The sequence below is a fragment of the Oryx dammah genome, unplaced genomic scaffold, assembly GCF_014754425.2.
Source record: "Oryx dammah isolate SB20612 unplaced genomic scaffold, SCBI_Odam_1.1 HiC_scaffold_24, whole genome shotgun sequence".
NCBI lineage: Eukaryota > Metazoa > Chordata > Mammalia > Artiodactyla > Bovidae > Oryx > Oryx dammah.
In genome coordinates, this window is record NW_024070208.1 from 81,078,101 (window position 1) to 81,090,466 (window position 12,366).

General features: G+C 49.0%; 1 protein-coding gene across 1 annotated transcript in view; it reads right to left on the minus strand.

Moving 5' to 3' along the window:
- Positions 1-12,366, minus strand: part of FAM155A (family with sequence similarity 155 member A) — a 601,989-nt gene that overhangs the window by 20,806 nt on the left and 568,817 nt on the right. Inside the window, exon 2 of the mRNA XM_040267286.1 lies at positions 5,120-5,291. Within this exon, the coding sequence (XP_040123220.1) occupies positions 5,120-5,291 (172 nt within the window). The remainder of the gene's footprint in view (positions 1-5,119; positions 5,292-12,366) is intronic.

A 12,366-nucleotide genomic window follows, 5' to 3' on the forward strand; every position in this document is an offset into this window, starting at 1 on the left:
CTAACCACGCACCAACAGCCAGCCCACCGTGTTTTCCCGACCGGCAGAAACATAACCTCCTCCTTGTCACAGCTCAAAAAATGAAATGCAGGATTCACACAGAATTCTCAAATATGTTTTATCTCCATTGTCAGTAACCCCCAGCAGATCGATGTCTACTTTTTTCTCTTTTTTTTCCTTTTCAATAATTCATCTATGAGAAATACGGCAGCGGCTCCTGTCGAGTCTCTTTTATCCGTCAATCAAGAGGCAATTTTCATAATGTTTGTTACCATAGCACCTGCGGCCTGCGCGTGCTGCTGCTTCTGGGTGGTTAATGCTGGTTCCCCAGCCCAGGTAAGCAATCAAGGGGATTCAGGGAGAAGGCGAGGGAGTGTGTGTGTAGGGGGGGAAACCCTGCCTGATTAGCAGGATGATGGGTTGACAACATAGAAGCCATGAACGCTCCTCCCCCTCACTCTGAAGACGGAGAAACAGTTTCTAAAATAGTAGAGCGGTCCTGGGAACCCAGCTTGAGAGCAGAGCCCACTCTGAAAAGTTTTAACTCAATAAAGTCTGTCTTCCAATGACAGGCTTCACCCTGACAGCGCCTCGGAATTTCTCGCTGATTAATTTCTCAAACGCTGCTTCAGCAACATGTCAGTTTTCTTCTCTAACAGGAAAGCCAGGAGAGATCTCCAGGCAAAGAGTCTTTCCTTCGTCTCCTAAGACGGAAGCAGAACCTAACATGCGAGGATGCCCTTCTCTCCTCTAGCTTTGTGGTTACAGCATTTGGTCTTGACCTTCAGTAACAGCCTCAGTGAAAGACACTGTTCAGCAGTGGACATACATTCTCAGATATTTCATTACTTTTTTTAATAAGCTACCAGCTTGCTAAGGATGACCCCAAAATAGGAATTTAAGACATTCTCATGTAGGACATGGGTAACTAATGTGCCTCTTAAGAAATGATTCATTAAATATGGCATCTTAAATAACTCCCCAATTAAAGGAATTTTAAGTATTTAAAATAACTTAAAGGAATCTTGTCTGTTCTGAGCCCTCTAACTGGCTTCCCAATCCCAAGGGTAAGATGCATTTTTCTTTGGACAGAGGACAGAAATTCTAAGCATCAGCATATATCCAGTAAAAGCCTATGTGAGAGGCCACTAGCGTCCTGCAATCCCACGTCTCTGAAAGACTGGAGAAGCCATCATCTCACCACTGGTCCGTTGCCACGGAGAAGCAGCTTGAACACAGTTGACCCTCCCTAGACCGCATCTGGCCAGCGAACCTTTTGCAGTCACATGCTCACTGGGTACATTTTTGAGCTTGACTTTTAGAGGGAATCGCATTCCTTCTGGAAGCTTCTGAACTGGATGTATTGGGTCTACATGAGTAGGAAGATCAAGCGATTAACTATATGGAATCTGAAGGAAACGCCATTCCTTCAACTTTTGATGATAAATGATGCTATTTTCCAGCCTATAGAATGGAAACAAAACCATTTACTAATCTTTTTAAAGAAGAGGAATTACTGGAGGCAAAGCGAAGACCAGTCTACTTGGTGAAATCCTTTCAGTGGAACTGGGACTTGTTGTCATCATTCACCCATTTCATTAAGGAAGAACTGGAACCCGCCTGTGAGCCTACCTCCTGGGGTTGGGGGGGAAGGGGGTCTCAGGTTATGTGCAGCCGACTGGAGAACTAGGAAAAAGACTCCCATTTCTCGACTGGGTTGAGTCTAATTCTGCCAGAGCACAGAAGACGCTTTATTCAAAATGCGTAAAGATGTGTGAGATGACTCTGCATTCACTCCAACTTTACCTAAAAGGTGAATTTTTGGATCTTCATATCTGTAAGAGACTGTGTGACAAAGTTTGGAAACACATTTATATGGAAAATACATGCAAAAGTCTCTTTATGTATTATATATGCATATAGAGAGACTTTATATGCAAAAGTCTCACTAGTTTCCTTACCAATGCGAGCGGTCACTGGGCTCTGGGGTGGGCTCTCCCTGGTGAGCCCTGAGAGCTCCCTTCTACCCAGAAGGAGACATTCTGGGGGCCCTGGTATCTGGGACTCTGGTCAGTAGAGACATGGCAGCAAGTGGTTCTTATCAGCAGAAATCTGTATCTTGTTCAGAACCAGTAACAAAGAATTGGACCATAAAGAAGGCTGAGAACCGACGAATTGATGCTTTCGAACTGAGGTGCTGGAGAAGACTCTTGAGAATCTCTTGGATAGCAAGGAGATCAAACCAGTCCATCCCAAAAGAGATCAACGCTGAATGTTCATTGGAAGGGCTGATGCTGAAGCTGAAACTCCAATACTTTGGCCACCTGATGCAAAGAGCTGACTCACTGGAAAAGACCCTGATGCTGGGAAAGATTGAAGGCAGGAAGAGAAGGGGACGACAGAGAATGAGATGGTTGGATGGCATCACCAACTCAATGGACATGGGTTTGAGCAAACTCCGGAAGACAGCAAAGGACAGGAAAGTCTGGTGTGCTGCAGTCCATGGGGTTGCAAAGAGTCAGACATGACTGAGTGACTGAACAACAAAGCAACAAAACTGGAGGGACCTCCGGGCCACAAAGTGGGGAAAGACGGCCACCAGTGATGCGGACATCTGAGAACTCCTGCAGGAGGCCTGGGCCACAGCTCAGAAAAGATCAATCTGAAAATTAGTACATTTTTGTCCAAAAAATGTTACAGAACTTAAGGGGCAAAATGCCTTCAAAATTTTATTCTACGCATTTTTGAGAAGTAAGAGAAAACAGAAGCTGAACTGACAGTTCAGAAAGAGGAGGCCGGTTCCCAAAGACTCGGGGATGAGATTCTCCCAGGAAGCTTCCAAAGTCAGTGACAGTTTCCCCAGACCTGAAAAATGACAGCTCTCTCTTTCCCTGTCTGTGTTCCTTGATGATGCAGACAAAACATCTGACTTCCAAAAACTCAAAGGTAATTAAAATATATAAGACAGACTTTCTGCACACATTGTGCAGAAAGAGATTAAATTCCACGTTAAGCTTTCTAATGGCCTTAGAAGTATGCAAGGAAAGAGGCAAACACTGAAACCAAGGTCTCAGATTCAAACTGACAGAGACGAGAACAGGAAGCAGGAGACAGAGACAGGCATTACCCCCTTGGTCTGAGCCTGCTGTCGGCTCTGAGAAGCTGCTGACCTTCTAGAAGGAAAAAGCTAGCATGAACAAGAGTGCCACCTCCACATGGAATTCCAGAAGTTTATCCGAAGTCTTAAAATCATGGACACCTCACTGACACCAAAGTCAAGAGATGAAGGCCTTATCTTGATGACCATTTGTTGAAAATGTTATATAGAAGTCATATAACTGAATAGCCCGTGACTGATGAACTCTGGCTCTGATTCAACGGAAGGAGGTGTTACTATCTTTCTCTGTTTCTCCCTCCCTTTCGTTCTGGGTCCTCCCAGCAGAGAGGAGCTGTATGAAAAGTCATCTCAGCATTAAATGGCTGGAGCCACATAAACAACTGGCCAATCCCCTTACGTTCCTCGGGTGCCACGTCCGCGACCCGAGGATGACGCATCCGTGACGGATCTCACACTCCCCGCCCCGTCGGTAATCCTCAAGCCAGACGGGTCTGGAGGCTGTTGGTGTCACTAGTTTACTGCTGAGAAGATAGCAGCTCAGAGAGGATGCACCGCAGAAACAGGAGAGCCCGCATCTCGTAGCTTTCATCCAGAGGATTTCCCCACAAATCTGGGCAGCATAGCCATCCTCCAGTGCGTAGGGAGCTCCTCAGGGCGGAGCCTCGCTGGACCGTCTCTTGAAAGCTCATCACTGAGAGCGGGACAGCTAGTGGGTGGGCATGGAGATAAATGCTCAAGAAAGAATCCGGTAAATCCTCACTGATCAAAACTTGAAAATGCCGCAACTCGAGCCATCCAGTTAGGAGGACATCGTGGAGCGCTTTTTGAGAGGCGACGGAACGACAGCTCTGATGGGTACATCACGGCGGCGGAGTGGACCGTCCTCACCCGCCTACTCAACATGTATGTTACAAAGCAATCTCCTCTTCTCCTTTACATCATATTCTATGCCTAAATGGTCTAATGCTTATAAATATCCAGAAATTGAAGGCCTCTATTGGTGTTCTGCCCAGTCTGAGTCATTTGATGAAAGAAAACATCATTGATGGGAAATATGAGCTAAAATTGCTCCTGGTCCTTAGTATGATTCTAACATGCGCACGCACACACACACGTAACTTAAATGAGCATTTCTTTATACTCTTGGTATACACACACACTCACACACACACACACATTTAAGTATATACTTGGGCTTCCCTGGTGGCTCAGATGGTAAAGAATCTGCCTGCAGTGAAGGAGACCCAGGTTCAATCCCTGAATTGGAAAGGTCCCCTGGAGGAGGAAATGGCAACCCACTCTAGTATTCTTGCCTGGAGAATTCCATGGACAGAGGAGCCTGGTGGGCTACAGTCCATGGGGGTCGCTAAAAGTTGGACATGACTGAGCAACTTTCACAAGTATATACTTAAATACCTATACTTATTTAAGCTAAGTAAATAAGTATTTATCAGCACCTTTTTTTGGTCAGAAAATTTCACAGGCCCTAGGGGCGAAATGACTTCAGAATTTGTTCTGCACACTTTTGAGAAGAAATAAAAAGAACAGAAGTGCAACTGACGGTTCGGGAAAGAAGAGACGGATTCCCAAATATTCAGTGATGGCATTCTGACCTCAACTTACTGCTGGTTTGAAGAAGAAATGTAATTTTACTGGCCTTACCTCCTCGTCTGTTCTCAGGTTAATACACAGATATGGCAGGTGGAACCCAACTGTCTCTAAGTCAAATTTGGAACAAATCTAACAATGGCTGACATGTTGCCATGTTACCCTTTTACAAACATAATGATGGTGGTCACAGACAGACATGACATCTCGTGGCACTTCCGAGTCAGTTTCGGGTCCTTTTGGGGGGTCTGTGAAGGGAAGCACGGAACAGTCCTGGCCGAGCCTTCAGGGCTTCGTGGGTAGGAGGAGACCCCCAAGCAAACAAGCCCCAGGTGCCAATGCGAGTCCACCACCACCACCTGGGCTGGGTGCCCGCCCCGCCCAGCACTGTACCTGTACAGATGAAACTGGAGAGGCCCCCGTAGATGACCTCGTCATTGTCGGGCAATATGAACGGACACCGCGTCTGAACCTCCAAACAGTATTGCTTGCAAGGGATCGTCTTCCTGCAGTTCAGCTGCGCGACTTCAAAGTACTGGGAACACAGCCAGGCTTTGTAGACGATCTGAAACAGAGAAGAATCAGAAATAGGGTGGGATGACAACACTTCTGACCAACGGAGGACACGCTGTCCTGGGAGAAGCATGCTGGGGCTTCGAGTGGCTCCTGAGAAGACGCACACTTGGAGAAAGCCTATGACGCAAGGCCAGCTGCGGGCGATGTCTTAGCAGCAGCGAAACACTGCTGATGGAGCCCTTCGGAGGACGCGACAGGTGATGGGGGCGTTCGAGTGTCAGGGGTGCACGTGCTAAGTCACTGCAGTCGTGTCTGACTCTTTGCAGCCCCGTGGACGGTAGCCCCCCAGGCTCCCCTGTCCATGGGATTCTCCAGGCAAGAGTACTGGAGTGAGCTGCCCTGCCCTCCTCCCAGGAATCTTCTCCACTCAGGGATCCTACGCACATCTCTTACGTCTCCTGCATTGGGAGGTGGATTCTTCACCACTAGGGCCACGTGGGAAGCCCCAACTCAAGTGAAAAACTGTGAAGTTGAGCAGGACCTGAAGTTTTCAAAATCCACTGATAGACAAGAAAGGAAACAATCGTGTGGATCCACTGGGGTTATTTACGGCAGGTGCGAGGTGCTGGGCCCTGCAGCTGTTCAGTCACTCGGTCGTGTCCGACTCTTTGAGACCCCAAGGACTGCAGCACGCCAGGCCTCCCTGTCCCTCACCAACTCCCTGGAGTTTGCCAAAGTTCGTGTCCACTGCATCGGTGATGCCATTTCTTTTACATGGGGAGATTTTTTTTTTTTTTTACAAAAGGACAAAAAAAAAAAGTTTTGTTTTGTTTGTAAAAAGATGATGCTTTTCTGAACTGTGGTGTTGGAGAAGACTCAAGAGTCCCTTGGACTGCAAGGAGACCCAACTGGTCCACCCTAAAGGAAATCAGTCCTGAACATTCATTGGAAGGACTGATGCTGAAGCTGGAAACTCCAATACTTTGGCCACCTGATGCGAAGAACTGACTCATTGGAAAAGACCCTGATGATGGGAAAGATTGAAGGCAGGAGGAGAAGGGGATGACAGAGGATGAGATGGTTGGATGGCATCACCGACTCAATGGGCATGAGTTTGAGTAAACTCTTGGACGGGTGATGGACAGGGAGGCCTGGTGTGTTGCAAAGAGTGGGGTCGACTGAGTGACTGAACTGAACTGAACTGAACTGGTGCTTTTTTTGTTGTTCTGCAGGACCAGAGCTCTGCAGACGCCGGCTATTCCCGCCATAGACACTAGGTGGCGCTAAGTCCCCGGCAACGAGGATGCCCTGGTTTAAGCTTGAACTCCAGGGCCCTGGGCGGCCAGCGGTGGGCCCTGACATTCTTGTCTCACATTAGAGGCACTGAGGATCTCTCCGTCTGAAAGCCCGGAAACACCCAGGCTAAATCAGAAAGCTTACACTCGTGGCGTGGTGAGGACAAGGAGTTAGGACTGCTCATCAGATCTTGGACCTTCAGCCTCTGGGATCGGCAGGAATATTTATTTGATAAGCATTTGCTTAACGACATGTGAAAGGGCTATGATCTCATCTAACCCTCTGTCCTTGACGGGTATTTCTGAAAACAAATGGAAAAAAAATAGGTTTTTCTGTATTATAAGGGAACAAACTGAACCTAGGTCTCAATAAAACGATGACAAAGTATCCCACCATAGCCACGGCTGTGACTCAGGTATTTCCCTGATGCTTGGTTCTATTTTCCTATTTTCAGGGTTAATACTATTCAGATAAGATTTTGTTACCTATGTCCTACCTGGAAAAGTGGGTGGTTTGCAGTTAAATGTACACTGAGAGATCATAAATACCAGACAATAATAGCAAGAATAATAGGAAGTGTGTATCACACTCTGGTCTAAGCGACTGACATAGATTTTTCCCCCATGTAATTCTCAGCACATGCATTAGCACAGGGATAATAATCAGCAATAGAAATAAGCGGACAACCCAGAATCCAAACAGAATCTAGGTGACTCTTGCCGATATCTGTAAGGAGGATTCTTGTGTCAGGAAAAGGAGAGAGAAATAAACGGCTCTGAGACACTTTCCAACGCTGCCCTTTAAGAATTTTTTTTGAGGGGCGGGAGTTGAGAAAGTTAGATGTTTTCTGGTGGGAAACAGAACGACCCTGAACATTCACTGGAAGGACTGATGCTGAAGCTGAAGCTCCAATACTTTGTGCACCTGATACAAAGAGCTGACTCATTGGTAAAGACCCTGATGCTGGGAAAGACTGAAGGCAGGAGGAGAAGGGGACGACAGAGGATGAGACGGTTGGATGGCATCACTGATTCAATGGACATGAGTTTGAGCAAACTCCCGAAGTTGGTGATGGAGAGGGAGGCCTGGCGTGCTGCAGCCGCTGGGGTCGCAAAAAGTCGGACAAGACTTAGTGACTGAACAACAGAAGGATTTTCAGACAGAAGCCCATGATGAAAAATGAACACTTGTCTTCCTTCGTAAGAACGCCGTAGTATAAGGAAGGCCAGAAATCTTTCTTGTAACAGCTTAGCCTTCTCCTACAGTGACATACTGGACCATCACTTTTCCAGGTGTCACTGAATAGTATAAATGGCTCTATGATGCTAAAGCATAATTTGGGGAAGGAACAAAAATAGAGTTAAGGTCTTCTGGTGATAAACGGACGGTTAAACTACTTTTAACCCCCTTCTCCTGGAGGGCCTGCACTTCCTCCCTCCCCGGAAGCAGTTCCGTTGCTAGGTAACTATGCTCCAGGAGGACAGCCCTCCCCCCCCCCCCCGCCCCCCCCCCCCCGCCCTTGGAAATCACAGCTGAGTGTACCACTTGGCTTGACATTGCCCGGCCTGCAGGCACCAGGAAATATGCTCCAGTTACAATCTAGACAAGGAACAGACGAACTAGACTAGACTGCCACAGCGGACCGCGTAAGAAGGACATTTGCACGTAAACAGTTGCATACCAGTTTCCTCTTTTCCTCCCAGAGCGTTTTCTCATTTGTTATTTTCCCCCATGAAACCCTTGAGACAGTTTTGGGAAATATTCTACAAATAAAGAACCCGATTATAGAGAGATTATTGTAGCAACTGCATGGAGTTCAGGCCAGCACTCCCTTCCTGGGCCCCCGGGCGGCTGGGACTCTTCTGAGATGAGGAAAGTGAGGATGACAAGGCAGGGGCCAGGTCTCTGGAGTCCCCAAAGGGAGGAGGGCAGTTCAGGGGGGAAAGGTCCTACAGAACGCCCAGCTGAGCCCCTCATTTTAAAGTGATAAGGGGGGCTGGGAAGGATCACAGCTGACGGCAACCCCCAATCCCTGCCCTCCCAGGCGGTATTCTAATAACTCAGTACATTATTGGGGGAGGCAGGCACTGATCCCGCCGTAACCTTTTTTTTTGGGGGGGGGCAAGTCACTCCATCCTAGACCCACACTTTCTTATCTTCCCTTGAAACTCTGTGCTGTGGGCTGTAGCAAGCAGCCCTGCCCCTGCTCCCACCTCTGGCTGATCCCTGGGTCTTCTCTGCACCAGCATCACTTTACACATCGCCTCGGTTACTGGGGCCTATTGGATGGTGCAAGACGAGGAGGGGACCCCAGGGAACTGTGATCCATTTGACTCTTACACCAGACTCTTGAGGAATTTACTTATTTTTTTAAAGATGATTCTCAGTTTTCATAAAAAGTTCTGGCTGTAACTGGCAGGAGGCAGCAACATGGTTTAGAGGAAATCCCCAGAGACGGACTAAGTAGAGAAGTGTCTGTTCCCCGATGGTGGGAAGTGAGGTTGAGCCGTGGGACTCTGGGAGGGGGTGCTTTATGTGGGTATCGGGAGGAGCCTGAAACAGCCACCATTCTGCTCACTACAAGTTGCATCACGGTTTTCAGCCTCGTCCTTGCACGTGAGGTCAGCGCACACCAGGTCCTGATTCTGGGAGGTCCCAGCTACCTGGACTTATCTCCTGGAGAGCCTGTCACAAAATGCCCAAGACTTGTATTTTTCCCCATGGGGTTTAGAGTCTCATTTAAGTATACTTGTCTCCATACTCCCAAATCTATATCCACGTTTTAGAGCAAGCTGCTAACTTGCTTCAGTCGTGTCTGACTCTGTGCAACCCCATGGACGGAAGCCCACCAGATTCCCCTGTCCCTGGGATTTTCCAGGCAAGAACACTGGAGTGGGTTGCCATTTCCTTCGCCAATGCATGAAAGTGAAAAGTGAAAGTGAAGTTGCTCAGTCGTGTCTGACTCTTCGAGACCCCATGGACTGCAGCCCACCAGGCTCCTCCGTCCATGGGATTTTCCAGGCAAGAGTATTGGACTGGGGTGCCATGGGAAACAATTTATATTGCAAATACATGTTAGCAGGCTGAAAAAAATAATGCCGGTCACAATTTTTCATTATGAAGAAAAATGCCAGGTACTGAAAGGAGTCATCATTCTCACCTTAGAGGAAAGCTGCTTTCCTTCCCCTTTCCCGTGAGTGTTCCTAAGGGCTGCCTCTTTTTCCATGGGTAGCCTGTGTTGATGCATTTTATGAGCTCCTTGGCTGTCAGCTCTCATGTGTGTGTGGCCTGTGTTTTGAGAGTGTGGGGTGGGTGTGGGGGGAAATAATTGGTTATGCAAGCAATGGTCTGCCATGGTGACGGCCTCTGGCTAATGCACTTTGATGTGCCAGGCATGGTGTTACAATTCTAAGTGGAGGAGAAAGTCAGCATACATCTTCACATTCATATATCTGAACGTCCTTCGTCTAAATCTGTGTCAGCGTCTGGCTAAAGCACAGGCTGCACCCAGAGACTGGAAAGACTGCTGTGCTTTAAGAGGAAAAAAAAAAAAAAAACCCTGCCTGCAGGTTGAGCCAAGTCCTCCTCCTCCGAGGATGCTGAGACGGGCAGCCTAAGGAGACAGACTCCTTGATCCGCCGGAGATTCAGAGTGTCAGCAGGCACACCTCGTCCTGCTGCAGCTTGGCTCCATCTCTGAAACAAAATGCAAATGCCTTCCTGTTTTCTCTTGGTGACCCACTTTGCGGATCCTGTTATGACACTTGGTCTAATCCCCTGAACTTCAGAACGACGGCCCTCGCTTCCCGGTGCCGCCCTAGGTTTGCAAGTCCAGAGCCCTGGGTGCAGTCCCTTCAGGGGAGGGCCTGGGTGAGGGATGAAAAGGCAGGCCTGGCCTGGCCCGTCTGCCCGCCAGGGGTGGTACCTGGAGGTCCACAGACCCTCGACGGGCAATGATGACAAGAGGCGAATCCACTCTGGGAGCTTCCTGGACTAGAGGATGCGCCCAGTCAGTGATGATCTCAGTAACGAGGGAAATCAGAGAAGGATCGGCAGTGTGCCCACGGTCTGGGGGACACAGGGCCAGCTGGCTGCTGCTTTCCCTCCTTCCACCATCAATAGACGCCTTGCGCTGTCTGAGACAATGCCGTCCCGGCCACATCTATCTCCTCCCCTCATCTCACTGTGGTTTGGTGTCAGCTCGAACCACCATTCGGAGATTTGCTTTTTCTAAGCAACTTGGCCTCTGTGATGACAAACCCAGCTGCTAAAATGGGCTGTTTTCTTATTTGCCCTCTTGGCAGCAGTGATTGACTCTGATCAATAAACTATTTCTTGCAGTGCTGGCCCCCCGATTACGAGGATCCTATCCATCCTGGCTTCTTCCCGCTCCGCCAGTCAGTACATCATCAGTCGTTTCGCTGTGACTGTTGTTTCCCCATGTGTCGGTGTGCCCTGGGCTTCTGTTCTGAACTTGCTAACGCACGGTCTTTCAGGTAAATCGCCCACTCTCAGGACTCAGCTGCTGTCTTTAAAACAGGGAAGCCTAAGTCTGTATTTCCAGGGCACCCCTTTCTCCTTCTCTCTCATCTGCTCTGCCTACAAGCTGCATTCTGTGTATCTCTGTGTCCACGCTCTTTAGCATCTTAGCTTCTGCAAGTCTGGAGTGGAATCCAGCGTCTGCTTTTCAGAAAGAAACGGGATGTGAGAAATCTAGGGGTCACCCAGTGCCCCTTCTGATCTCTCCCACAGCCACTTTACCCAGGCTCTTTGGCCCAGGGCCTGCGAGCCCGCTTCCTGAGTACCAAGTCTGCCAACCTCTGGATTTCGGTTGGCACTGTTGTTCCAGCCATCCCCCTTGCTCACCTAGCAACGCCGGATCCAGGGACATGCCTCTGTGCTTCAGTCATACACGCCCCTACGTGCTGGCTCCCACCCGGCAGTTGGGGTAACCACTGTGAAATCCATCTGGTGGCATCAGCACTCCACTTTACATCACCTGGGGCCTCTCCCCATGGCACTCAGGGGGGAGTTCAAACTCCCTAACTGCACTCAAAGCTTTGTGACCTTGACCAGCTGAGCGCTCCAGTCTTGGACCCTCCCCCCGCGCCCCACGGCCGTGGAGGGTGATGTGCAGGGTCAGTGATGTGCCTCGTCCCCTGAGACCTTGCACCCTGCTCCCCCATCCACCCCGCGCACACAGCCCTCGGCCTGGGCGGTTCCTACCCATCCTGTGTGATTTTGTCTGTAAACCTTCCTGCCCTCGATCTTAAGACCACCCCTCTGAAGCTCCCGAATGTTCTCTTCCTGTGGACTCATGCTAAAGATGACACCCTGCTTGTCTGCCTCCCTTTCTCGACTCCCATAATGGGACCTTGTGCACACTTTTATTTTCTTGGCGCCCTGGGTGTACCTGGGACGAAATGACCATCCATAGAGTTCTTATTGGAAATCCACACCGTGGCCTTCAGGTATGCAGAGTGTGTGTGTGCATTTTTTCGCTCAGTTATGTCCGACTCTTTGTGACCCCGTGGATGGTAGCCTGCCAGACTCCTCTGTCCATAGGATTCTCCAGGCAAGAATACTGGAGTGGGTTGCCATTCCCTTCTCCAGCGGATCTTCTTGACCCAGGGATTGAACCTGGGTCTCCTGCATTGCAGGCAGATTTTTTACTGTCTGAGCCTCCAAGGAAACCTCCAGGTGTCCACTGTACTCTCTGGCTATTTGGTTCCTGTGAGCCAGTCTGCTTGACTCTGAGATCCTGCAGAGAATGGACTCAAACTGTGAACTCTGATGTGCTTCCAAGATATTGAGTCCTATGAATCCCTT